Source organism: Ischnura elegans, chromosome X, assembly GCF_921293095.1.
Source record: "Ischnura elegans chromosome X, ioIscEleg1.1, whole genome shotgun sequence".
Classification (NCBI taxonomy): domain Eukaryota; kingdom Metazoa; phylum Arthropoda; class Insecta; order Odonata; family Coenagrionidae; genus Ischnura; species Ischnura elegans.
In genome coordinates this window covers 44,908,075-44,934,120 of record NC_060259.1, presented here as the reverse complement: position 1 = coordinate 44,934,120, position 26,046 = coordinate 44,908,075, and the positions used below count along the sequence as shown (strand labels likewise).

The 26,046-nt window shown below is 36.0% G+C and overlaps 2 protein-coding genes across 8 annotated transcripts in view; both read right to left on the bottom strand.

The window, feature by feature from the left end:
- The window catches only part of LOC124170492 (protein unc-79 homolog), a 175,155-nt gene extending 161,676 nt beyond the window's left edge, over positions 1 to 13,479 (bottom strand). For 4 of the 5 annotated variants that reach the window (XM_046549237.1, XM_046549239.1, XM_046549242.1 and 1 more), the window contains exons 1-4: positions 13,304 to 13,479; positions 10,552 to 10,863; positions 9,617 to 9,736; positions 3,662 to 3,823 (exon numbers count right to left, since the gene is read on the bottom strand). In XM_046549237.1, the coding sequence (XP_046405193.1) occupies positions 3,662 to 3,823; positions 9,617 to 9,736; positions 10,552 to 10,573 (304 nt within the window). In that variant the 5' untranslated portion in view covers positions 10,574 to 10,863; positions 13,304 to 13,479. The remainder of the gene's footprint in view (positions 1 to 3,661; positions 3,824 to 9,616; positions 9,737 to 10,551; positions 10,864 to 13,303) is intronic. The other variant, XM_046549238.1, reaches the window with a different exon arrangement.
- A 1,639-nt stretch (positions 13,480 to 15,118) lies between these two features.
- LOC124170891 (tumor suppressor candidate 2-like) lies at positions 15,119 to 24,634 on the bottom strand. Of its 3 annotated transcripts, none has more exons than XM_046549918.1 (4): positions 24,472 to 24,634; positions 24,217 to 24,429; positions 23,975 to 24,092; positions 15,119 to 17,626 (listed from the first exon to the last, which is right to left on the bottom strand). In XM_046549918.1, the coding sequence occupies exons 2-4, from the start codon at positions 24,345 to 24,347 to the stop codon at positions 17,561 to 17,563; spliced, it is 315 nt and encodes a 104-aa protein (XP_046405874.1). In that variant the 5' UTR covers positions 24,348 to 24,429; positions 24,472 to 24,634; the 3' UTR covers positions 15,119 to 17,560. The 3 variants fall into 3 exon arrangements, with proteins under 3 accessions (XP_046405874.1, XP_046405873.1, XP_046405872.1); XM_046549917.1 differs by having other exon boundaries at positions 24,217 to 24,392; positions 24,472 to 24,633; XM_046549916.1 differs by having other exon boundaries at positions 24,217 to 24,634.
- Between the last annotated feature and the right edge of the window lie 1,412 nt (positions 24,635 to 26,046).

Sequence of the window (26,046 nt, the reverse complement as noted above, 5' to 3'; positions counted from 1 at the left end):
ACATAGGCCCGGGTTCGAGAGATATTCGCTTGGCACTATGGCCGTGGCAGTGTGGTCTAGGGTTCTAGTGCTCTAGCATGTAGTGGGTGTCCTGGGTTCGAGTCCCAGTGTCAGCAATATTTTTTTCTCTCTTCTAATTTTTGAAATCACTGTTACATTTTAACCCCATTCATTTTATTTAGTTACTTTGCGATTTTTTATTTTCATATTGTAATGGTTCATACACCATTACGCTGTACCACCTAAATTGGCACATTCATTTCCCTACCCGCTCCTTTCCGATAACCTTGCCCAACCCCAGACCATGGCCCGTGGAGGAAAGTGTGTGTGCGTAAATGGGGATGAATGATGATTATAAGGTTATGAGTGTTGCGTGAGTGTGTTTGGAGGACGGGAACTCTGGTTTTTCCAGTTGCATAACGTGTTCCCCCTCCCTCTTTCGTGTTACCTCACCCCAAGAAGGGGAATATAAAAGGTTGTGCGCGTGTTAAAAAAAAGACAGATTGATGTGAGTGTTGGGCAAAGCCTATGCCCAAATTTGGTGTAACGATAACCGAGACACGGCAGTGAATACAAGGGGCCTATCCACCACGCATCAGGTTGATTCCTAGAAATCATGGTCTGAAATAAGAGATCTCCCCTGTCCGAGGAGCAAGGACCAGTTTGAAAGGACGCATTCCTTACGTTCCTGATGCAGCTTCATCCAACAAGGGAGAAAGAGGAGTCTGCAGTCGAAGGCACGAGTTTGCTGGATCTCACCTGGTCTAACCACAGACAATGGTCAAGTAAGATTTCAACTAACCCCCCCCCCAATAAGCCCCCTCTTTTCACCTGCCCAGTTTCAAGGCAGACAGTCACGAAATACATCAGTTATCCAGTGGAAGTGAAATTAATTCCCAAATTCAAAATAACACTCATTGGGATGGACCATTATTCACCTCCCCTACAAGAAATAACTAAAAGCAAATTGTATCATTCATTGGGTGTTCACAATTGAACTGTTTTTGTTGTCATAGTTTTCCATTTCAATTATTTCATTTCTAAAATCAATTTATATTGTTGTGTTTTATCATTGCTGGGTCATAAATTGTTTTCATCCACTCATACGTCATTAGAGGGTTATTTTTTGTTTTTTGTAAGCAGTGTTATTGTTTAAATTATATTTTGTTTCGCTGAAAGTTTTGTGTGTTTTTTCAACTCCTTCACATGCAGATTTATATTTTTTTTGTTTTTGTGAGACATCTCCCCCCGGTTCTATCTAAATATCCGGGCGAGCCAGGGGTGGGATGCCACAATATCAATTTATAGATTTTAAATATAACTCCGAATTGTGCCTTATCCCATGAATTAGGGGACGTATATAATGACTTAATGACTTACACGCAAATTTCTAGGGAATTTGATCATCCTCGCCCTAGCCATTGCTCCCACAGCGTCTTTGTATATTCGTAATCTCTAGTCTTTCTTCTCAACAAATAAACACCATTGCCTATCCTCACATTCAGTTACTGACCCTAGCCAGTTCCCCTCCTACCCTTCCAGTACAATGATCCTGCTTTCCAGCAGCCTACTCAAGCCGTTTTCGATGTCTCCTTTGTTTAGCTTTCGCACCTGTTTTCACACAATTGGGCCTCGGTGCCTCATTCAGGCATTATCGAGAGTCAGCTTTGGAGGGAAGGTTGTTGGGACGGAAGTCTTTGAAGGACGCTAGAAGGCAGGCCATAAGGTAGGCATGGTAAGTGGAAGGATATTCTGTTGGAAGGATAGAGGTTTGTTGAGAAGACAGTGGGTGGGCTGTAGAGAAAATCTAATGGAGGGAAAGCCAAGTGGAAATTATACTTTGAATAAAAAACGTTGAAGCCGGAAAATACCAGTGCTTCAGAAATGGAAAAAAGATATTGAAAATGGAGGCACACGCGTCAAAAACCGGGGAACGATTCATAAATAGATGTACAATCGGTTAACTGATGTGAGACAGAGGTGTGCATCGGTGCACATGATGAACACATTACACGGAAATTCACGTGTAAGTAATTATATACGTCCTCTAATTCGCGTGGTAAGGCACAATTTGGAGCTTCATTTAAAATCCATAAATTGATATTAAATTTAAAAAATCGCGAAGTAACTAAATAAAACGAATAGGGATAAAATGTAACAGTGATTTCAAAAATTAGAAGAGGGAAAAAATATTGCCAACACTGGGACTGAAACCCAGGACACTCATAGTTAAGAGGACTAGCGCCCTAGACCACGCCACCACGGCCATAGTTACGAGGTAGCAATTACTCATGGGATGTCATTCTGCGCGAAGTCTTTACAAGCGAATATCTCTCGAATCCGGGCCTAAGTGGAAGAAAGCCATGACACTTTTTCTACCTTACCTATATAGTGTCAGAAAATAACATCCGCATGCAAATCCTGAACATCACTTTGGCGATGTCTCCTGGTAAGACTAGAATACCGGGCATAATGGAACCCGACAGAATACTAGCGTGTCATTTGGACACCCTTACATTTGATTGATGACAGAGGGGTCTATCATTCTTTCTCCTACACATAAAACTTCTTCTCTTCTGCCTACTTCATGTGACCAGTATCTTTCCATTTTCATGGATTTTGTGAATCCCTCACCATTTTATGCAATTCCATTAATTAGCTTCACCAGTTTCCTATCCCTTTTAATCTTTCCAAAAATAAATTGTTGATTTTACCACCACTGTACAAAATTCAAATGCCTCAGCAGTAAAAATCAAGTAAAATATATTAAATTGCATTTCAATTCACATAAAAACAACACCAAAAATGATTTCCAGCAAAAATGCATTAAAATGAGTGCAACACTGCTTCGCATTTGCATCCTCTTTTTACCTTAAAAGACTCTGGGAGCATGTTTATTGTGGACATAGACAGCTATCATAGCCAATTCTGAGAACAAAAGGTTGCCTGGAGGTCATGGAGGTGTTCCATTCATTGTCACTGAGGTAATGGCAAAGAACCACTTGGGACAGCTGTTAAGATAACACATGCAGCCTGCTTGACTGATCATGGTAGAAATATTTGAAAGAGAAACAGAAAAAAGGTTTGCATGGCATCCAATCTTATTCTTAAGGGAGATGAAAAGTTAACAAGAATGGGGTCAAAACTAACACAAAAATTATTTCTCACAAAAGCCTTGAGCTGAAAATTCGCCACTACATGGCAAGGAATATATCCTGAAAAATTCGCCTCTACATGGCAAGGAATATATCCTGAAAATTTCGTGGCTGTAACCTCAGTAGTTAGGGCTATGACTTGATGAGTGAGTAAATCGGTCAGTCAGGACACCTTCCTTTGTATTAGAGATTCACTGCCTTTTTCTACAGCAAGCCAGTATTTTCACCCATGTTTTTTAGGCTTATTTGCCAAGCATTGCAGAGAGATTCACCTAAAATTGCTTGGAAATACCTTTAGACCAACAGCAATGAAATATCTAAGTTCAATGCTTGCAACACAGTTATATACAAATGTATTTCATGCATCAGAAAATAGGGAAAATTTATCTATTAACACCTGAGCAGTAAGATGACTTTGCAATGAGAGAACATAGCGTAAAATTTCACAAAATCAGTCCCTTGACATAATTACTTTCATACATTAACTTAATGAAAAAACTTCTTACCTTGCAGGCCATACTGGATCAGAGGTGCAACATCCATTAATTGAACAATAGCATGGTAGAGACCTTTATAATCTAAATTTGGATACAGGCCCATGCGTATTGCATCCTTCTCAGGAAACTTAAGCATTTCTAGAGGGGAGCTGGGAACATCTTTCAATACGGCTGTAAGGAAAAGTCCACAAAGTTTTAATAATTAGGGTTGACTTCACAAAATTTTTTTACTACCATAGAAATGAGAAATAATAATTCACTGCAATGATAATATGATGCAATATGAAATAATGATTTTGGCATCATCAAATTTTATTCACAAAGAAAAAGGATGTTATCCAAGGTTGATAAGGGAGTCTATCGAAATTATGATAATGCCAATATGTACTTTCAACAGGGTATACAGATACCATTAAAATAAAAGTTAGAAGAGTGTGTTTCACAAACCAGCCAATCACAGCAGTGAGAGAACCTGGTCAATCACAATGCAGCAGCTAGGATAGAGGGCTAGATAAACAAGGGGAAATACTGATATCGGCACTTTCACCAAAAGACACCTGGTGGAATCCAGGAAAAACTGTTGTCACCCTATGACAAACAACGCAGCAAGAACCCAAAATATGGCGAGATCATCTGAGCAAGAACACCACGGAAGACTACAAAATAACATAAAGTATCATCTTTTGGCAAAAATTGCCCAGAAAAAATTAATAGTGATGACTATATTTACGTTCAGGACGCTTTAGCAACCTGAACATAACTGCCAGTATAAATTACAGGGTAGTAGATTATACATTGAGCAACAATAAAATTTAAGTTTTTCCTGGTGAATAATATTTAAGACTTCTTCTCATGCTCTGCACCAGGTTATTGGATTCATTTCCACCAGCATTTCAAAAAAAGGATTTGCTTTCTATTTTAAGCATATTTATCTTACCACGTCAGATTTCACACAGAATAGAATTGACTGTTGGTAAGGCTCAACTGTTAAGTTTAGGTGTCATCTGATAGGCTGATGTTCATTATTTGCCTTTGAATTATTTTCTGTTCTATCCTTACGCGTTTTATGAAATTAACGACAGGTGTCCAAGCATTGCTCAGATGAAAGCCATGATCACGATTAATATCTGAATTAATATCTAATTCACTTAGAATATCTGATGGTCACCATTAGAAATTTATTAGAAATGGGGCCAAAGATAAACCTTCATAATAATTGATGACATGTCATTAACAATAATCCATAATTTCTCTTTTCAATTGTTCAATATATGCAGCAACTACTACACACATGTATTCTCAATTGCCTAGCGAGTAGGATACATAATGTTTTTACAATCCTGGCATCTGAATAAAAGTGAAGTGTGTGACACCTACCGGCCAAATATCAAAGCTTTAGAAAAGTGCTCATGTGCATAAAGCTGTTTGAGTTCATGCTCTTTTTGTGATTTCAGACTGTGCCGAGGAAGACTTCGAAAAATGTCATCAAAATTTTATGAGATATAGATAGAGAATATAACGGCAAAACCAAGTTTCATTACTTAACACGTTCAGGGCGGCATGACCCACCGGTGGGTCATGGCTGGTCTATCCCCGTGGGCGGCATGACCCACCGGTGGGTCATGCGTTTCTAAGCTCTATGGGCGGCATGACCCACCGGTGGTCACGTTTCCCATGCGAATTAAAGGAGCTTCGGGCCACGTGCGCCCATGAGGACGGACTTACTACGTTCTTCATCGCCCATGAAGGTGTTTTTAGTTAACTTTTTACTGATGCCAAACCGAACTTTTTGCCTAGAGAAAGGTAGCAAGTAAAATGACGGGCAATCATGTAAAGATTCAGTATTTGATGTTGTATTTGCATTTGCGCGTGAAATATTTTCAATTTAAGTTTAACTAATCGGAAAGATATTCAAATGAACTCGATCATCGGTAATCAACTTCCATAATTTTATGAAATACGTAATTCTTGCATTGCGGGTTGCCTATCCGTCGATTATAGGAGTTTTAAAAAATTCTAGCTGTGTTACGTACAAAGTTCTCATTCATATCAATTCCACAGGCAGTATTATGAAGCTTATTCAATAATAAAAGAAAATAAAGAATATTGCTGTCATATTGAAGGTAGACGAGAGCTACAGATAGTTGATTCGTTATTGAGCCATTATTTTCTATGACACGGCAATCTCTAGACGTAAATTTTATGTTTTGCATCGTCTATCAAAAGTATATCGAAATATAAACCAAGTTGGTTTGGCTTTATTTACATTTTACGACAAAGATAGGTTAACTAAAATATTCCTACAATTTTTGTGGCATTATGCATCACTAGAAATGTTTTTTTCGTTTTCCATAAGACTGTAAGATGGCCCTACAAGAAGGACGATTACCTTCCTTGATTACACGTTGAAATACTACTACACTCACCGTTTCAATTACATGGCTTTCACGAATTGAAGATGTTCCACTTCCGTAGATATTTAGAGGGTAGCACATACCGGAAAAATTATTTAGATCGAAAACAAAAATGGAGAAAACATTTCAAAACTATAATAAATGTCATTTTCAGTTTGGATATCCTAATTGGGTCAATGGAAACAATTTTCTAAATGGGGAATACAAATGAGCACAGCGAAAACTTGCCGAATCTCAAATATAATTTCAAACTATTTTCAATATAATCACTTATTTACATTATTTTCAATATATTCACTTATTTTCTTTGACAATGTCAATGGTGAATTTTGTTGAAACAATCCAAGCACATTGTAGGGTGTCCATCACATTCCTCACAAAATGTATTCACTTTTTTTGCCCTCTTGCTTGCCTCTTTCGTTCCCTTTTCTTTACGTATTCTCTCGTACCAATTGAGGCATCTCTTCCTACCTATCCTCGCAGTACCTTCATATTTACTTAGGTTGTGCAAGGACTTCCACTTCTTCGAAGCTGGAACAACTCCCCCAGCCACATCGCTAAAGACGGGATCTTCTTTCAATAATCCATCAATAGCTTTCTCTCGAAAATTCAGCATTTCCATTTTTTTATTTTGGCCATAATTATTATATAAAACCTATGAATTCACCATCCATGTCCCAAGAAGCAGTTCTAATGCCAGTTTCTTATACCACTTGAGAGATCGTCTGATGCAACTATAATAAGCAGACATTTGGTCGGAAATGTCTACCCCCTTTTTCGCGCTATTGTAGACTATGATGGCTTTTGGTTTCATTATTTCCCCTCGCTTAGATTTCGACGTGGTTGGTTGCAACATCTCACCAAGGTCGGGATTAGGGGATATCATCATAAGTGGTCTTTTGTCCTGCCATTTCATCATTCTAACACCTTTTCCATTCTGCCTTGCAATAATTTCCCCCCTTTTCAACTTTTTTTGACGAACCTCTGGTGGATTACCTTTCCGATTCGCCCGCATTGTGCCACAAGCATAGGTCTCCCTCCCCAAAAGGTCTTCAGCTAGGCCCATACTTGTCTAAAAATTATCAATGCACAATGTCCGCTCAGCATCAAAAAGTCCCTCCATCAGTTGCAGTACAACTTTGTGTCCATGTCCAACCTTCTCCTTCGTGTTTGGCATTTCACTTTATCTAGAGTACACTTGCAAACTATGCGTGAATGAGTCAGGGCTACACAGTTTGTAGCATTTTATTCCATATTTATGAGACTTTCCAGGCAGGTACTGCCTAAAATGCAATCGACCTCTCCAAGGTACCATCTGTACGATTGGTGCAGTCTCCCCATTCATCGGAGCTTGATAACGCAGCATGCTCTTCCTCTTCAGGTGAATCTTCTCCAATTTTGTCCTTTGAATATGAAGATTCACTGTCTCCTTCGAAATCGGATGGAATGTATGAATCATCGGAGTCAGAACTAAATTGAGATGCATCTGAGTAAGCCATCTCCTCTAATTTTTCTTTGCCACTAATAACAAAAAAATCACTGCTCCACAAAAGGACAAGGAAAATGGACTCGTATATCCAGTGGCACTCGTTTATTAGCCAAGACTGAAAGTTCTTCTCTCACTGCAAGGAAAATTTTGTCACCATTGTACATGTAAGGCCTTCAGCTCGGCTCGACTAATTTGAAACTCAACGTGTGGATTGCGTTGTTGCGACAAGGCCACTATGTGAGAAGCGATGCCGCACAAGATTATTCAAAAACGAAACTGTCGGATTAGCCTCCTAAGGGTTACTTGCAACACCCAATTGTGGGTAACCTTACGATAATAACTGCACCCACGAGTGGGTCTGCCTGCAATAAAATTGTAAGCAAAGCTTCACCTATGCCAATAATAATTTGATTTCTTATCCGCAGACTATGGAAATAATAGATTCAAAGGTTCCGCCCCAACCACCACCCCTCTCCTAGGAGGCGTGAGGTTGGGTGCGGAATATCGTCAGCCCTAGCCTTTTCTAAGCGCCGGACAAGTGCGGTTAGGCCCGTCACAAAGGTAGAGGTTTTCCCGGTTCTTTTGGGGATAATCATTTTCGCGACTTTCTGAAAGCATAGAACCTCTAGCAATGGCAGCAAGAACGAGATGTACGATTTCCTCCCGCTGCATTTTGTTCCCAAAGCAATAAAACCGAAGCAAGGCATCACAGTGAAATAGAAAGAGGGTAATGAAGGCTCAGAAGATAAATTCGAAACAGTTGCAAAAAAACTAAGAAATACCGAATTTTTTCCGATACTTATAACTGAATAATTCCATTCTGGGCTTATAAGAAGGGTAAATAAATTATTTCATCGTTTTCATACCTAAAAGCACGCCTTATTTGTTCATTTTGAAGGTATTTACGTGACAGTAAATAAATATCGAAGAAAATAAAATGTGTAATACGTTGTTGCATATGCAAAAGGGGATTAATTAATAGCTAAATATTGCATTCTGGGCTTATAATAATAGTAAGTGTATAAATTATTTCATTGTTTCCATTTTGTACGTTTTGAAGGTATTTCAGGCGACAATAAATAAATACAGAAGAAAATAAAACGTGTAATGCGTGGTTGCATACGCAAAAGGGGATTAATTAATTACTAAATATCAGTGCATAGGTTTTCCAAAATTTATTGCAATTCATCATTTTCAACTATACCAAAGAAGTGTGCATTAATTTTAACATGATTGGATCGATTTAATTTTTACGAAAATTGACGCCCACGGGGAAGAAACGGCAAATTTCACGATAGCCGCGAACGTGTTAAAGGGAAGGTGTTTTTTAATTATGAAGTTCCGATGTAGTAGCCTAAGTAAAACATCGTTTACACTTTTCCAAACCGGCATTGGATGTAATGTTGCATTAGATATTGTACAGAAGATAGAGACCTTCACAAAAAATATCAAAACATCAACATCATGAAGTTTTGGATTGAATTTTCCACTCTGGAGGACATACCCATCAACAGATAATCCTGTAGACAACCGATCATATATATGGTACGTAATCAATAACATGACCTGACTTGAACATTTTTGTGCATTTATTATAGTACCTGTACTCTAACATTAACATATTTTACTAGCTGAAAGGCTTTAACGATCGAGAACACCACTACATTAAAAAAAACACAAGTCAACAACACATATTTTAAATGGCTACCACTCTCCTCTCTGCCTCCGATGGTGCCGCCACAATCGGCACTTTTATTTGCGAATACCCATTCATTTACATTAACTCCATGAATATTGATCGCAATATGCCTTATCCCACAAGCCTATGCATTAACATAGCCCATGGTATTATCTTCTTCAGTTTCCTGAATATATGCAACAAATACTACACACATGTATTCTCATTTGCCTAGCTAGTAGGATATATATAATTTTTTTACAATCCTGGCAAGCGAATGGTACTTAATTCTAATAAATATGTTATGATTGAAAATAAATGGCAAATTGCAGTCTTAACATGAAGTAAATTGAATTATAAAAACATTGAGAAAGTGTACTTACTCAAGAGAGTCTGTGAGAAATGCTTAAGGGTATTAGCTATATCAATGCCAGATGGAAAAGGCACAATGCCATGTAGCAGGCGCAGCTGGTAGTCATGGAGACTTTGAATTTTAGCTGTAACTGGAACATACTTAAAATCAACATAATGCATGCATTTCAATTTACAGGAGATATATCTTTTAGAATTCAGGAGATTACATGGGACAAAGTTAAGAGTTTAATATGTTTTAACTCCTTTACATTAATGAGTGAAGGCTTTCGGGGGAATTGAATGCTGACTTCATCTTTCGCGTTTCCTCCCGTGTTGCTGTTAATAATATGACAACAGTTTTGCAAGCATTATTGCATCAGGTCCCTGCTTTGGTGTCCATTATACACATCTTCTTTCCCACCACTTTAGGAAGCTGCTTTTATACTCCTCATTACTCTCTTGCAAGTGTGGTCCAGGTGGAACCCACCATCTGTGTTGAGGATACCACCTGGACCACTCTAGGAAGAGGGTACTGAGCAATAGAAAAGCATCTTCCAAAAATGGGAGGAAAGAAAAGCTATGTAAGTGACACCATAGCAGTGACCCGGTACACTAGTCTTCCACCTGAAGGTGTGAGCAGCAGTGCTCAAGAAACCGTCATCAACCAATAAAAAGCTATGCAGGAGGAAGTGCGAAAGATGGACGCAGCCACCTTGACTGTTCTAAAAATATTTGAAAAATCATTTTCCATAACCACACACCATTTATTAGAGTGAAACACAAAGAATTATTATATCTGGGCAGAGAAAATCTTCCACAGAATCAGAGCAAAGGAAACTTGAAAAAACGAAGAATGATTGGCAGTTAAAATTAACATTAGTGCAGGGAAAATATTTTTTACAATGTAAGGCTGGCACAAAATTCAATTTAAATTTCATTTTTAAATCAAATACATTATACTTACAAGCCGCAGCTCTAGTCCCCATCTCACAGAACAAATGTGCTTATGCCAAAAAAGTCACAACATTAGTAAACATTCCTTATTCAAATGATAATCATGAAATTGGTGGTAGAGATCCATTAACAATATGAAACATACTACACTAGCAAGGATTTTGACTGGAATCACTGCTGCCAGTAATTGAATCCATCATCCTTGCTCTTTCAGCCTGTTACACAAATCTCAATGATGGGAAAGTGGCAATGAGCTCGTTTTTCAGTTGCATTAGCATTCTCAATTTGAAAACTCAGTTAGCTTTCCAGGGTCTGGATATTTCTGGAATGATAGAAACCAAGAGCACAAAATTAAAAATTGTGACAACAATATCCAACTTATGATATCACTATGCAGATGGTACATGTTTATGGCCTCATTCACAAAGCCCCAAAGCGTTTCAACAATAACTCATGATTGAGTCTACTAATTTTACCCATCCCAACCTCAAGACATTACTGAAGGTATATTATAATGCACATTTTCCATTTTTATGTAGCATTAGAGAACTGAATGATTTTTTTTCCTACGATAAAAATCAGTCATCATCATTCTCCACAGCAACCTTTCAAGCCACTTTGCTGCATTATTTTTCATGTGCAATAGTTAATGTATTACCTCAAGACATACCTGATTGAAAATCAAATTTCCTAAGATGTTAATACTCAAATACAACATTCAGAGGGTAGACAAATACTTGATTCAATATTGCAAATGGATATGAGGATGTAGTTATGATATATATATCAGATATTTTACAGTTGCTACAACACTTACGTTTCCGAAATCTACCTCAACAGGTAACAGTTACAACATAATAGTGAATTTAATTTTTCTTTGCTGGCAGTTGCACATCTCAGGAATATAAAACATATAAACAACAGAGAGTTTACTTCTGATAATTTAGTTTTTATCCACTTCAATGCAGCTAAAAATCTGTCATGTTTCCAATACAGCAAGAGTAGCTTAGGAAACAAAATTATTGTATTTTGTGGCATAACTCTTCCTCCATAAGACCATGATGAAAACAATATATGTCATCTTAAGTGGGTTGATTAAAAATGTTACTTTGTAATTATTATATGCATGAGATTTCACATTTGACAAAATAAACGTTCAGATAATACTTGAATTCACATAAATGCTCCCTTTCAATACTACTGATTTAAAATCTAAATTATGCTTCACTAAAGCACTCCTCAGGTCAAAGCCATGTGCAGCTCTTTCTAGCTTACCCCCAATGTTAAAGCTCTACCATCAATATTAACACATCAAATGCAGCAACATTTTCCATGTTGATGTTTATACTGAAAATGAGATACAAGTTAATATTTAACGTAGAATTTCGTATAAAAATTTTAAACACTGCTTAAAAGACAAAGAATTCAATTCTTAGTTCATATTTTTTTGAGAAAGGAACAAATACTTATTTCGAAAAATGACTGGATAAACAATTGTATGACCGTGTTCCCTTACTGCTAAGAGGTGTAATATAAGACAATTGGTCCGGGTACCTGCTACCAGATTACAAGGGTACGGCCTAAGCCCCGCAGTGTTGGGTCCCGAAACAAAGACATCGCACAACAACGACCGTCACTAAAGGGGGGGAGCTAGGAAACGTATATATTCGGCATTTTTTCACCTGCGTAGGAAAATCTCCGACGAAAATATATGGCTTTCGTCTCCCTGGCCAGACGCATATTTATGTCTTTAGTAGGGAAAAGGTTAACTCCCTCCTGATTCTGCCTTACCAGGGTTGCAATTTTCATTCCTATTCTGTTTGCCTTAGCAGGGAAGCTTGTCAAACCTAATGTACAGCATTACCATACAGTGAAACTACCTACTGTGTTTAAATTATTGTTCATATAGACTCATTCCATACTAATGCAATACACTTAATTGTTTTCAAAGACAATAAATACTACTGAATAGTGAATAATTTATAATACTAATGTTTTTAAAAATCATTCAGATTTGCTAAAAAAAAAAGCTATAAGATATGTTTCTATTAAAATTAATCTTCGCAAAGAAGTGATTTGCGACAGAGAACTCCGATATGCTGAAGATACTACGTTTGTGCATTACTACTGTCCTAAGGAGCTCAAAGGAAAATAAATGATTCTAATGAAATATGTTAATTAATATCAGGAAATACGGGAAAACAGAACAAACTAAAAACAAGAGCACTAAAAATTCTTTCATACTACATAACTCCTTTAAATATGACAGAATATTGGCTTCATCGTTCAAAAACCATCACTAAAATAGACAATCAACAACTTTATAGGAATAATCAATTCGGCGAGATTATGTTCCGTAGCGATGCATATCAGTATTTAACGTAATTTTAACGAAACAAAACCAAAGCTTTTAGTTTTTATTTTGAAACGCATATCAAACAGAGTCAACACGATTTTGAAATCACCGTTTGGGCCATATCTGGCCAATTTATGAGAAATAATTGGAATACTACACACAAATAAGGGCATCCACCCTTGGACATAAATAATGAATAAACACAAAGGATCGAGTTTTGATGGCATTGGACAGTCACTACTATAATTACAAATTAAAAGGTAACAGAAGTAATATTTAACTTACTAATATGTAAAAGTGCTTACTGGACATGGGTTAACATTTAATACGGGAGTATTTTCCACGAAAGAATCTTCATGTTAAAGAGGATACATCGTTATAAACAATATTTAACAGAAATCCTTACCTAGCAAAAACAACTTTATCATTCGTACGTGTTATCAGCTACATCTCATTTGATACACTACTTCAGCCCACATCTCAGTAATTTCGTAAATTTAACAAAATTAGTAAACAGTCCTTATCATTGCCATCAAACCATATCAAACATCTCCCACTTCTGGAATAAATATCCTGAGTTCTCCTTATATCAGTATACGATCCTGTGCGTAGATGGCGCTGATTTCCCAAGAATAAGCATTCGGTTCTTATTATAACACATAGATGGCTCTTCTTGTTGTGCGAAATTCAAATAGTCTAGGATTTTCTCCAGCAATGTTAGTATTTTTATCTGCAATTTGGAAATGACAACGGAAAGCTGGTATGATTTACATAATTATTCTTCAAATTACACCGAGGGAAAAAGAACCAATTTAGTCTCTTAGTTTTGAGTACTTGAATGCAGTAAGTTAAGAATCCATGGTTATTTATGATGTGCAATATGCTAATAAATTAACATGTCTCCTATTTACTTCTAGCTACAACACCAAATTTTAATTTTATTTACCGCCCACATAGCACAAAATATCTTCTAGATATCTAGAAAATTTCTTCAACGTCTTGAATATCTTAAATATCCTCTAGATGTCTTGAAAATATCTTCAATGTCTTGGATATTTAAAATATCTACTTGATGTCTTGGATATTTAAAATATCTACTTGATGTCTGGCATATGTCTTTTTGAGCCCTACCATCCCCTCCTGCTCCACCAGTAGGCTGTCAGTTGAAAATAAACTCTTTCTATACCAAAAAAAATGTTCTATTTTAGTCATTTATACTGAATTTTCCCAATGGATCCAATTTGAATATAAATTTCTACAAAATATGTTCTCAAAGATATCTGGTAGATATCAGAAAAGCGGACATTCAAATATCTACAAAATATCTAGAACACATTGCAAGATATTTTTTATATATTAGCTGAAGACGTTTTAGATATTTTGACATGTAGAAGATATTTTGTGCTATGTGGGCATGAGAAGGCTAATTGGAACAACAGCATTCTAATTTATTTTAATAAACTATAGCTATGATGGTCGAAAAAAATATTGGTATACAGTATATGTACTGTCACCATCCGACTACAAAGTTTTATCTTAGCAACCATTACTTTTTGTGACCTCACCCCATATTTTTGCTTTTAACAAGAAAATATCATTTCACCCTACCTTTTTTAAGATCAGATTCCAACAGATAGTGAGCAATTAAAAAAAAAAGCATTTTCAAGAGTAATTTTTTTCCAGTTCCATAGAAAAGTCTTTTCCCCCTAAAATGTAGCCTGTAATCAAGTTTGCGAGGGTGATTTTTTTCTACCATCTTACAGAATGTTTCTGCATGCCAATAAGCTAACATTTCCATTCTATACTTTGATACATTAGTACAATAATTGCATCTGCTGCAGAATTTTTTCAGACTGTTACTGCTTCGCTAAAATAATTATTAATATGCATTTATATTAAAAGACAATAGCCTATTAAATTTTAAAATAAAAATTAATTTTTAAATATGTACTGTACCTTGATTAGATATCAGAAATACTAGAGAGTAGAGGAAAGTTTAAGAAACAATAGAGGAAGTTTCTAGCTTACAACTATATGAGAAGGATGAGAAAAAGATTCTTTTTCACCAAGAGGGGAATCCTCACCCACACACACTATCACAGATGAATCCAAGAACCGATGAAAACAAAAATGTGAAGACCTCTCCATAAAAAGACATTTCAAAGAAATAAAGACTATTTTGCTATGGATATTTGTCCACAATAAAATAATACACAAAACATAATGCAAAATAATTCGTATTCTTTATTTAATAGAAGCCATTCCTAGAGGAGATATAACTTTTACATGAATGAATACCAAAAAGAAATGGAGATGTGTCATGAAACAAAAAATAAGAAACACAATAAATTCTTGGTTTCTAAAATACCAAACACCCTAGACCATTCATGGCTGAAAAAGAAAATAATACTTTCTTCTTATCAGAAAATACAATTAAAAGTCATCCATTTCTGAAAATTTTGAATTGCTACTCCCCATCAAGGATTAAAACTCATTCCTAATTCATGCCAAATAAAATAGATCATTTAAGTAGATCCATCAAACAAGGTATGAAAATGACTAGAACACTTCAAAGAACAAAAAATGGCACAGTACAGACCTATCAAATAAATACTTGATGATGATATGGTAACAGGACTTTTTTAAGGCATCCAACGTTCCCCTCAGCACAGTGAAGTTTTAAACAGAACACAGATTTTCCGATCAGAGGTATATCTAGGAGATATACTTTCTTAGAGACAAATACAGCACATTAATTTGCTTTGCAAGTGAAGAATGACAGTGACACAAAAAACTATATCAATCACCTTTACCCACTGTCAGCCTTTAACTCTCAGAGCATTTGCTATTTGGACTCAATCAGATTTCAAATTTCCACCCATTTAGGCATATTTTTATCAACATTAGTCTGTGGCATTTTGATGAAAAACATATATATATCAAATTTTTCAATGAATTAATTTCACTGTCAACCACTGATGAGACATGAAACTTCATCAGTAACATTCTTGAACATTTAAACATTTTGTATGTTGTGCAAGTCATAGAATTACTCTTAAAATGAACAATAATAATTACAATGACTTATTTGTATCCTTAAATTTGCACTTTGAATTTTACATACCACAGATGCTAATTTAACATGTTTAAACATTTGATAATTTTTTGAAACAAAATTATGCAATTAATGGTTTTATTATATGACTTTTACTCTTTGAATTAAACGTATAAAAATTTTACGAAACTATTAACATACTTGAAAGCCAACAAAAATTTTACATATGCACAGCCATGAAAATTATCCTCCAGTAACTAGTCCATTGTCCAGTCACTGGTTTCAAAAATATATCACACAAACACCCAGCTTTTCACAAAAGTGGGAGATAATATGCTTACTATTGAGGAAATTATAAATATTTGACTTTTCTTCCAACAAAAAATGCTACATTAAAGATGAATAATAAGCTGCAAAGATCACAAAGTCTCCACCACAACTTTTTAGTAACTAGTTTTCACAAATGTACAAATCCAATAATGAGATAATCTGCTGAGAAATTTAATAACTTCATTAGATTCTATAGAATGAATAATTACTTAAAATAATGCTAATGGGATACATACAGTGAAAATCGTATTATCTTAAATACTCTCTCACAAACAGAAAATCATCTCACTCTTATCAGGTTATGTCTTTCAACCCATTAAATAACAAAATTGAAAAGAAAAATACAAACTTTTTAGCCAGAACATACATTACCATCAATGGAACATAGTTCACTTGAAGGGAATAATGAATAACACTTTTATGTGATACATGCAAGTCCCTGGCGGTATATGTAACCACAAAAAAATCAACACAAACATTCTGGATACATTTCTGTAGCACCCGAATTATGAACTAGGCTTCATTATTTTAAAATTATTTATCTGCAACAAGGGAATTGCAACAGCCTCATTTTTTTAGTGGCCAGGAACATTCAAATGACCCTGGTTATTACTGTTAAATGCATTCAATTACAAAGATACAATCTAAAGAACATACCTCAACCATTCTCAACATTCAACTGATAATGGACACAGGAAAAAGAACAACTGTGCCATGAGATTAAAACATTTTTACAGTCTTTGATTAAAACATAAATGGGATGTAGTTAAAGAAGAACAATAGCAAATACTTGTCTGTTAGTTGACATCTATTGGTTGACATGTGGAGTCTACTTTTCAAATGCCAATGGAATTTTGACCCAAAGGAGACTTCAGGGAATCAAGTGAAGAATTTCTTAACTTAAAAAAATATTCATTGTCAATAAAACACATCCATGTATATTTCAATTTTGAATCATTTTATAAATTTCAACAAACAGTATGAATGTTTAATTCTTATTTTTGATGACATCTTTGATGTATTTCTTCATAAAATTTTCATTGGGATCAGAATTCATCTATACACAGTGAATTTTAAAGTCAACCTTCAAACAAGTACGTACAACATTGGTACAAAAATTAAAATATTTTTTTTTTCATGATTTAACCTCATAGACTTTCCTAATCAGATATTACTTTAACACTTTCATCTTGAGATTAAATCTTATTTCACCAAAAACTTAAGGTTATTTTGGTACAACAGCAGCTTTAATGAAATGGCCTCATAGAGGCAAGATGGTCAAGATTGATGCAATATGACTGGAAAATCTACGTGGAGTCTGGGGAACTGGTATGCAACTTCACCCTACAAAGAAAAAGAAATTATCATATGAAATGTTAAGTTCAAATATTTCTTATCACTACATGATTTTTGAAGTCAAGGGAATGTTTCAGAAATCAAATACTGAATACAATTACTACACCATATTATTTTCCATACACTTGCCTTTGCTACAAGAATATTTATTTGACATTAACAATAGTACATACCCTTCATACTGAGGTTAACAAAGTTACAGAGGTAAAGTCTTTATGCTTGATCAACATGAGAAGCTACATATTGGAATTATTGTAAAAATTAATAGTAAAATGATAACAAAAATTTATAATAAAAACTTTTCAATGTGATGATCAATGTTTTTACCTTGCATCTGGCTTTAATATTATTTAAATTTAGAATAGAGATTTTTCCTCACTTTGACTGACTGAAACTTTTGGAATCAAATACATATATAACTTAAACTCGAATCAATACATCCTAAAAGACAACGAAAATCATGCATTTTGCGGACTTAGCCAGGGAATGATCAATTAACATTATCCTTGCTTCACACCCACGTATTTTCACAGTAAGTATAGCTAAACATGCTAACATGAATTTTGCCTTATAATTATTAACTATTTACCACAATTATCACGAAAAGAACCTTAATAACTAAATTAATAAGTGTTGTACAAGGGTTGTCCATAAATTTAGTCCACCAAGAAGCTACAGTCACTACAAACACTGTGACATGGGACTCCACAACAGTGACATGTAGCTTGGTCCAATGCTTGATGAAGGAAGCATAACCTTAGTGGAGCAGCGGGAGAGTTCTACAATGCAGATGTAAAATAAATGGTCTCCTTATGCAAAATTGCATTGATCTCCATGGCAATTATGTAAAAACATAGGAAGAAGTCCAACTTTCAAAATACAGTGGAACGCCGATCTATCGTTCCTGCATTGATCGTTTTCCCGCATTCATCATTCCTGGTCCCAAATGAAGTTCCATACAGACAATGTAATTTTTTCCCACATCTTTTGTTCCCTGAAGTATCATTTTCCTGCATTGATTGTTTGAAGATTGTGGTCCCGAGGCATAATTATCCCGCATCCATCGTTTGACGAAAATGAGACGAAATATAAACCATGTATCACTTATGGATAATTAGGACCGGCACAAAATATGAATCTTCCCCAGGAGATGGAACTGCCATAGGAAGAAGCTCAGTGCCATGGGATGGTAACATCAGTGCATTTCCCAAGATTTGCTATCCCCCTCCATTCAGCACTCGCCTCCCCTTCTGACACTTTCCTCTTCTCCAAAATCAAACAAAAGGTCCCCTTTCCCACAGGGATCGTATTACGAAGACCTTAGCTTAAAAAAAATCAAGTTACACAAGAAAAATAGAAACGTATTTCACTCCTGTCCCATTCTCCCCCACTGAAGTTTTTTCAGCCTGCCAGCTTCAAAGTTCCCAGTTTCTGAAGGTCAACTTTGGCATGAATCACCTATTAGCCCAAAAGGTGTCTATATAACAATGAATTCTAGCTATTGCTACCATACTTATATAAGATTGAAATGCTACTAATTCGCATGTAATTAAAAAAAGAACGAGACCAAACACGACATATTTCTAACGTTATTTATGCATTTTAAGCAAGGAAATAGTTGGAAAAATACGATGTTGATTTGGCAAAACTCGATATCCTCATAGCTGAGCTTCTCGGCAGTTAATGTGACATTTTTGTGGCATGTGGAAAACAGGATATCAGGTTATTATCAGTTATCAATTTAGGAGTTATACTCTCACTCTGTAAGTCTCACTTCTCAGAGTTACTGACGAAGGGATTTCTTCTAAGGATATTTTGTCTCTCCCAACAAATTATACAAATTCATCTGATCACCTGGCGCTACGCTAATTAGAAAAGAATGGGTAAGTTGCCTTATCTTTAGGACAAAAAATTTCATGGCGCAGTCATATGGACATGCTTCACCCTCTGCAGTATGCTCTGCATATGTCATAAGCGATAGCATTAGTGCCAAACTTCACCTCGTACGAGTGGTTCCTTACTTTCCAGGATGGGTTGACTTCAAACTAGCGAGTGTTTTCCATGTGTGTTTAACAAAGTCAGGTTTTATTTTTATCCGTCTTCGGACCATGGCCCTTCCAAAGAAACAAGTGAGAACTTTAAAAGATGGACTGAAAATAATTAAAGATGACAAAAAGAATCCCGGCTAGAGGCGCATGAATATTGCAGAACGCCTTGGGTTGTCCACAAGCACATGATGGTAGGGGTGGGGGTAGAGCGAGCTAAATGGTGAAAACAAGCGGAGAGATGAAGCGGAGGATCAGGTGGGTGTGCCACTGACAATTAACGCAACATTGTTCACGTTTTACACATTGCCTAAATTATATGGAAAATATGTTTATTAGACAGGAACATTTCAAATACTAGACTATTTTTGGTCCTTGTGATCCATCTCACAACCAATCACTGCGCCGGCGAAAGCGGTTGTTTTAAGCATAACATGCACATTGCTCTCGTGAATACGTGTACTGGAAATGGTGTTTGATGGATAATACTTTTTACATCAGACAGAGATCTATGATAGCAGTGTGAATGCCGAGTGGAGGGCAAACATTTTTTAGCAAGGTGGCGTGTTCCTTAAGGATATTTGAAAACGATATTAGTCAAATCAACAATATGACCTAAGTGTCTCGATAAAGTACTAGTATTCCTGTAATTAGATAAAATCTTGTTTAAATCCTTTAGGGAATATCATAATTACACGCCAAAATTCTGCATTTCCTGTGAAATAGGCAACCTAGCGAAACATTCCCGCATTGATTGTTTTCCCACATTCATAGTTTCTTTCGTCCATCCCCCTGAAAAACGATAGATCGAGGTTCCACTGTAATCCAGAATAACTTTTTTTATTGAGAAAAATGATTTGAACCTTATTTTACAGGGAACCCTCATCTAAATAACGGTGTTGAAGAAATTTACTCTTACAAGTAAACTTGTCCCACCGACAAAAGTTGTGGCACTCACATAAAATAAGGCCCAAATGTTAGACAATCATAGGGAAACTCAATACCATCAGCAGAGACTTTATATGGAGGCAGAGGCAAATAATTGATAAATACAAGAGTTTAAAGCCATTCTCAGAAGATTTTGCAGAGGCTAACCATTGGAACAAAAATTTTGTCCATTTCCTCACACCCGCAACTTTAAGCAACAGGTTAACTATAATTGCACGGGTGGAAAACCCTAGATTCACTCTAGTGTTTCTAAGGCTTGAAGGAAGAAAATCAGATACACCAGTAAGAAATGGAAATTATCAAAAAGCTCTCATAACTCTCGAGTATCTATATCTATTTGTAGCCTAGTCCATATTATCAGAAAAATTTAATCTCATTCGATGAATATATTTAGAGGATTTCCACAATTATAAATTTAAAATACAAACACGCTTTACCCAACCATCTCCTTACTCTTCAGCATTCATCGCGCATTTTTAATTTTCTGAATGCTGGAGAACCTTTTGTCATTGAATAACAAATAATTAAAATTTTGAAACTTTTTGGAGAAATAATTATCAACAAATAAGCCTAAACCACACGATTCCTCTTAGTGTTCACTTGAGCAATCGCTTTTTGGGACCAGAAAAGTGATCGCTCGAGGCATCACTTTTTCAAAAATCACAGTCATTATTTCTTCCACTCCTTCCATCACTTTTCAGCATTCTCACAGCTAGTCATTCATGTCTGCCCATGTCATTCCCGTAATTGTCAAACGTTGTGCTGCAATTGCACTACATGGCCATGCATTCTGATTGGCTGATATGTGATTTCAGTGATGGAAAAAACTACATGCCAAGTGATGAAAAAAGTGATGGGAATCCTCATCATTGGGGCCATCGCAAAAAACAATCCTGTGAGACGATCATTTCCGGGTAATCACTAGAGTGATCCCTAAAATGAGCACACGAAAGTGATGAAAAAAAAGGTCATATTATTCAGGCTTTAGTGAACAGCACCTTTGAGTAAGCAATGGTTATGTTTAACAGACAATAAGATGAGCGTGCATAAGTATGATCGAATGTAATTAGATGCTGTGAATAGGCACTTAGCTTATTTCTATATACAACTTGCCTAATTAAAAAAAAACAAAGGTAAAGAAGGTTTATGTATCTTTCCATACTCAAGAAACCCAAGTGCTAAGAAGCAAATACTCCCAAGATGAAAATTTTCAAGTTTGTCAAACTCTTGACGGCGCAAATAATGGCATTTAACGCTATCATAGGCTTTGGCCAACACAGGTTTTCCGTCACATACAAATGAATGATAGCTTTAGCCAATCAGGTATATCGGACGAATAAGAAATAACGCTGACTATATCTGACCAAGAAGATAAGGAGTGATTGGGCCCCAAGCAATACTCTAGTAAGCAGCTACCCCTCGCAAACCAGCTTAACAAGGGATCATACCCTATCATCGGGACCTGTACTCAAACCTTCACCTCATTTTCCATAACTCTAAAGGCCTGGTTACACGGTGCATTAACCCATACCAGTTAATGTATGAATGCGTGTCTGTTTGCATGTCTGAATCCATGGAAATTTGCGTGAACGAGAAGCATGAATGAGCGGTTACACGATACATGCGTTCTCACAAGTTTTCACACATTTTCTCGTAACGCGAGGCGTTTAGTTTTTGTTGCCACCAAGTGGCTCTGTCATGAGTTCAACTTGTGCGAATGCATGAACGAAATTAGAACAGGTTCTATTTTCCGTTCATGCATTTGTACATTTTGGAGTGGTTACATGGTGCATTTTTCCGTTCATTCTCGCGTTCATACATTTAGACATTAACCCATACGGGTTAATGCACCGTGTAACCAGGCTTTCAGAAAGGATGAGTCAATTTTTTTGGTTCTCGGTTCCGGTCTTTTTCTCCCCCATCGGTTCTCGATACTCAGTTCCAAGGATGAACTCTTATCATCTGAATTAATGGCAAATTAAATGAAAAACTGCACAAAGTGAATGAAAATAATTTCACTAAGATGTAAAGTAGCAAGAAAGCTCGGTAAAAAAAAACTTAAGATGGTCTCCATAAATTTATTTGCCAAGCAAAAAAGTTAAAACAACATGTTGTTAAAGAAAGCATGATCGAGATTACATCAGGCAGCCAATGGTTCTTTCTCCAGGTTTTGATTTAATAAATTCAACACTTTTACCCTATCTGTGTCTAATCTATTCATTTTTTGGCAGAAATATTGCCTGCAGTACTGAACAGGCATTCACTGAAAACAGTAGAGGTCGATTTTGAAGGGCTGCGTGAAATATGCTTGAAGCACAGTTTACATACTGCATAGCATCGGGATAGTTTTACCCGTTTACGATTAACATAAAGAATGAGATAGAATACATTATTTACTGTGACAATGGTCCCCAGATACAAATGATATATGTATACACATAATTGTAATTTTTAACTCGTTGTCACTGGATGATGAATTCCATTTTTCTGTTCATCTATTTATTTACATGATAATATGGCTAAAGACTGTTGCTTTTGTTAGAGCAAAAGTTTAGACTAGTAATGAACGAGCCCATAACTTATGAGCTTGGAAATAGTTACAATAGAAACAGGCACCAACTTGCATAACCTTGGATACGTAAATGACTAAAAATAATATCAGTGGATTTGAAAGCTTAATTTAGACATAAGAATGAAATATTTAAACTTTCTTCATCGTAGGATACAAAACTGTACGTCCCTACGGTATGGCCCATTCATGCCCGTCAATAATGGGCATCTTGCAAGTCATATGATCTGCAAGCCAATAAAGCTTCGCACACACCCAATGTTGACAATTACCAAGAGAAATAATTTATCAGACTGTACAAATTATACATGCCATGCAATTTGACTACATCTGAACTGCCCAACTTGTCCAATAACACCTTGACTGCAAGACACCACAATCTTAATCTGACCAAAACTTACACTAGGGCCTTTCAGAAGCCTTAATAGAAAGATAACTGCTTCTGCACGCGTTCATGCAAGTATGAACGTCTAATGAAAATTTCTACACTAAAACCCTTATAACTGTGCAGCATATCTACAGCATGGAAGTCTTACACCGCTATTAACTTTATTCTTGTGCAGAGCCAAGAACTAACAACGGTTCTTCAAGGCGAAGATCACATTCTGCAATCATTCACAGTAACTTGTGCACGTATATCCCAACATTTAAACCTTATCACACAAATCAAAAAAGCACGGATTCCTGCTACAACCATAGCCATTACAAACCAAACCTTCCTTCTAATATCGATAATTTCCTATTGTCACTTGACGGCTGAATAAAATTTGTTACCTGAGGGGTGAGGTTTGAGTACACTCTCTTCATAGTAGCTTTAGCTCCCTTTTTCTGCGGCGGCTCTTCCACATAGAACTCATGGGCCAAGTCGCCATCCTCGTCCAAAAACATGGACCTAAAATCATTTTCGTTCAAATCAAAGGCATTTCAAGTCAATTAGCTGCTAACTTTATACGCGTATTTGCTAAAATTTACAAATACTCCATTCAGCAGTATTATAACAGTTTTGTAACACTAACCCTTTCCTCGATAATACATATGGAGTAGCTAGCTTAACACTTTCACAGTTATCAGGTTCCGACTTCTGCTCTGAATAACCTGATAAAGGTGAGACGATTTTCTTCACTAGTTTCGATCCGCTATTGCCCATAGTTTTTGGATTCGGAACACATGGGCTACATTTTTAGAACTAAAACTGCAAAAGAGCAGAACGAAATAATGTCCAAAACGCACTACACATATAAAGAAAGTAAATGAGGGTTAAAAGGTTTTACATGGTGTAGTTATTTCTCAAATAAAAGGCGGAGTTGAAACTACGTCGCTACACTAGCTGTGACGTTATCCAACCACTGTTGTTTAGACTTTGTTGTTAACATTTACAACCTTGACGCTCTTCCATGAACATGAGACTGAAAATTTTCACGGCAATGCAGTGGTACCAACAATACGTTTTTAAGGATAGAACGTGGTTGCACTCAGTTTTGAAGTGGTTCAGTAACGATTCCCAAATCGAAATAAAACTAACATTCCTAGGTGGAAACCTCCATTATATTCTTTGATACATCCAATTTCATTTGAAATTAACGAGAATCTAAAAAATATCATTATATTATCATTGTAGTTGGATATAGGAATATTTGCCGTATACTAAACTTCAGACTACGTGTCTTCCTTTCTAAAAACATTATAGAGGTCAAATTTCACATATTTTATCAGTTAAATATAGAAAAGTTTCGATTTAAATTATATTTTCACATGACAACTTTACCAGGTTGGGAGTCCTGTCACCTTTGGCGAAAGGCGGCAGTTAGGTTTTTGATTTTGGGCTTACTAACCTGATGGAGGAAAATATAGGTGATATTATGACGATAGTAAAGCTCCTCTTTTATAAGGCTATAATGGGCTACCAAATACTACATATTCAATAGCTATACAGCCCATGGCCTAGAAATTGTTTATGCTTGGTACTAGATATGGTCACTGACCTTTATTTTAATTTCTACCTTTCAAGTAAAATGGTGGCTTTTTAGTGCCGCATTTTCATCTTCCTGTTGTACAGGAATACAAGCAGAAACCATTGTTCGACGGATGTTTAACGGTAACTAATTTTGATGAATGTCATAACTTGAGACAGGGTGCGATTCATAGACGGCTCTTTAGTATTTAGTTTCCCTTGATTCATTATATAAAAATCTCATTACTTTTTACATCAATACCAATGGGAATTATTGCAGGAAAAAATCATTTGATTTGTCCGGGATTCGAACCTGGATTTCTTATTGGCCGTTCAGGTATGTATAATATGCAGTGCTAGAGACTTTTTCTGCGATGGGAAGTTTTGTCGGCCCGAAACTGAAAAACTAACAAATACCGCGATGTATTGAATAACACCGAAAACCTCGAAATATTTCTTACGACCCATAAGGCTCACTTTTTAAGGTACACGTATAGTCAAAATCAAAATATTTTGTAGTCCGTGATGCCGCGACCTCCGTAACGCGGTCCTTTGAATAACGTTGCCGCATTGCGCTCATTTGTTTTTGTAATTGCTCCATTTTGGTCTGCTTGTCGCTACGAGCGACATAGCGGGATAAACAAAATGAAATTTCTTGCGATTGAACTGTAAACTATATTTATAATTAATCATGGCTCAAATTTATTATATTAACACAAATACACACAAACACAAATATTTTCTTCGAGAGGGAAATACAAATATTTACTTACTAACAAAAGTAAATAAAAGTGTTAAAAAGTCATTATACAGCAAACCAAATGTATCCCATGGCAACGAGAGCAACAATATTCTTTTATTGCGTAAATAATAACATTCAACACTGGGTGCTTTC

Excerpts from the sequence above, each read along its gene's own strand:
- LOC124170891 (XM_046549916.1), bottom strand. The coding sequence starts at position 24,347 with ATGGGCAATAGCGGATCGAAACTAGTGAAGAAAATCGTCTCACCTTTA. Across the intron at positions 24,093-24,216 it reads TATGTATTATCGAGGAAAGG|GTCCATGTTTTTGGACGAGG; the intron begins GTTAGTGTTACA and ends AAATGATTTTAG. Across the intron at positions 17,627-23,974 it reads ACTCAAACCTCACCCCTCAG|GGTGAAGTTGCATACCAGTT; the intron begins GTAACAAATTTT and ends TTTTCTTTGTAG.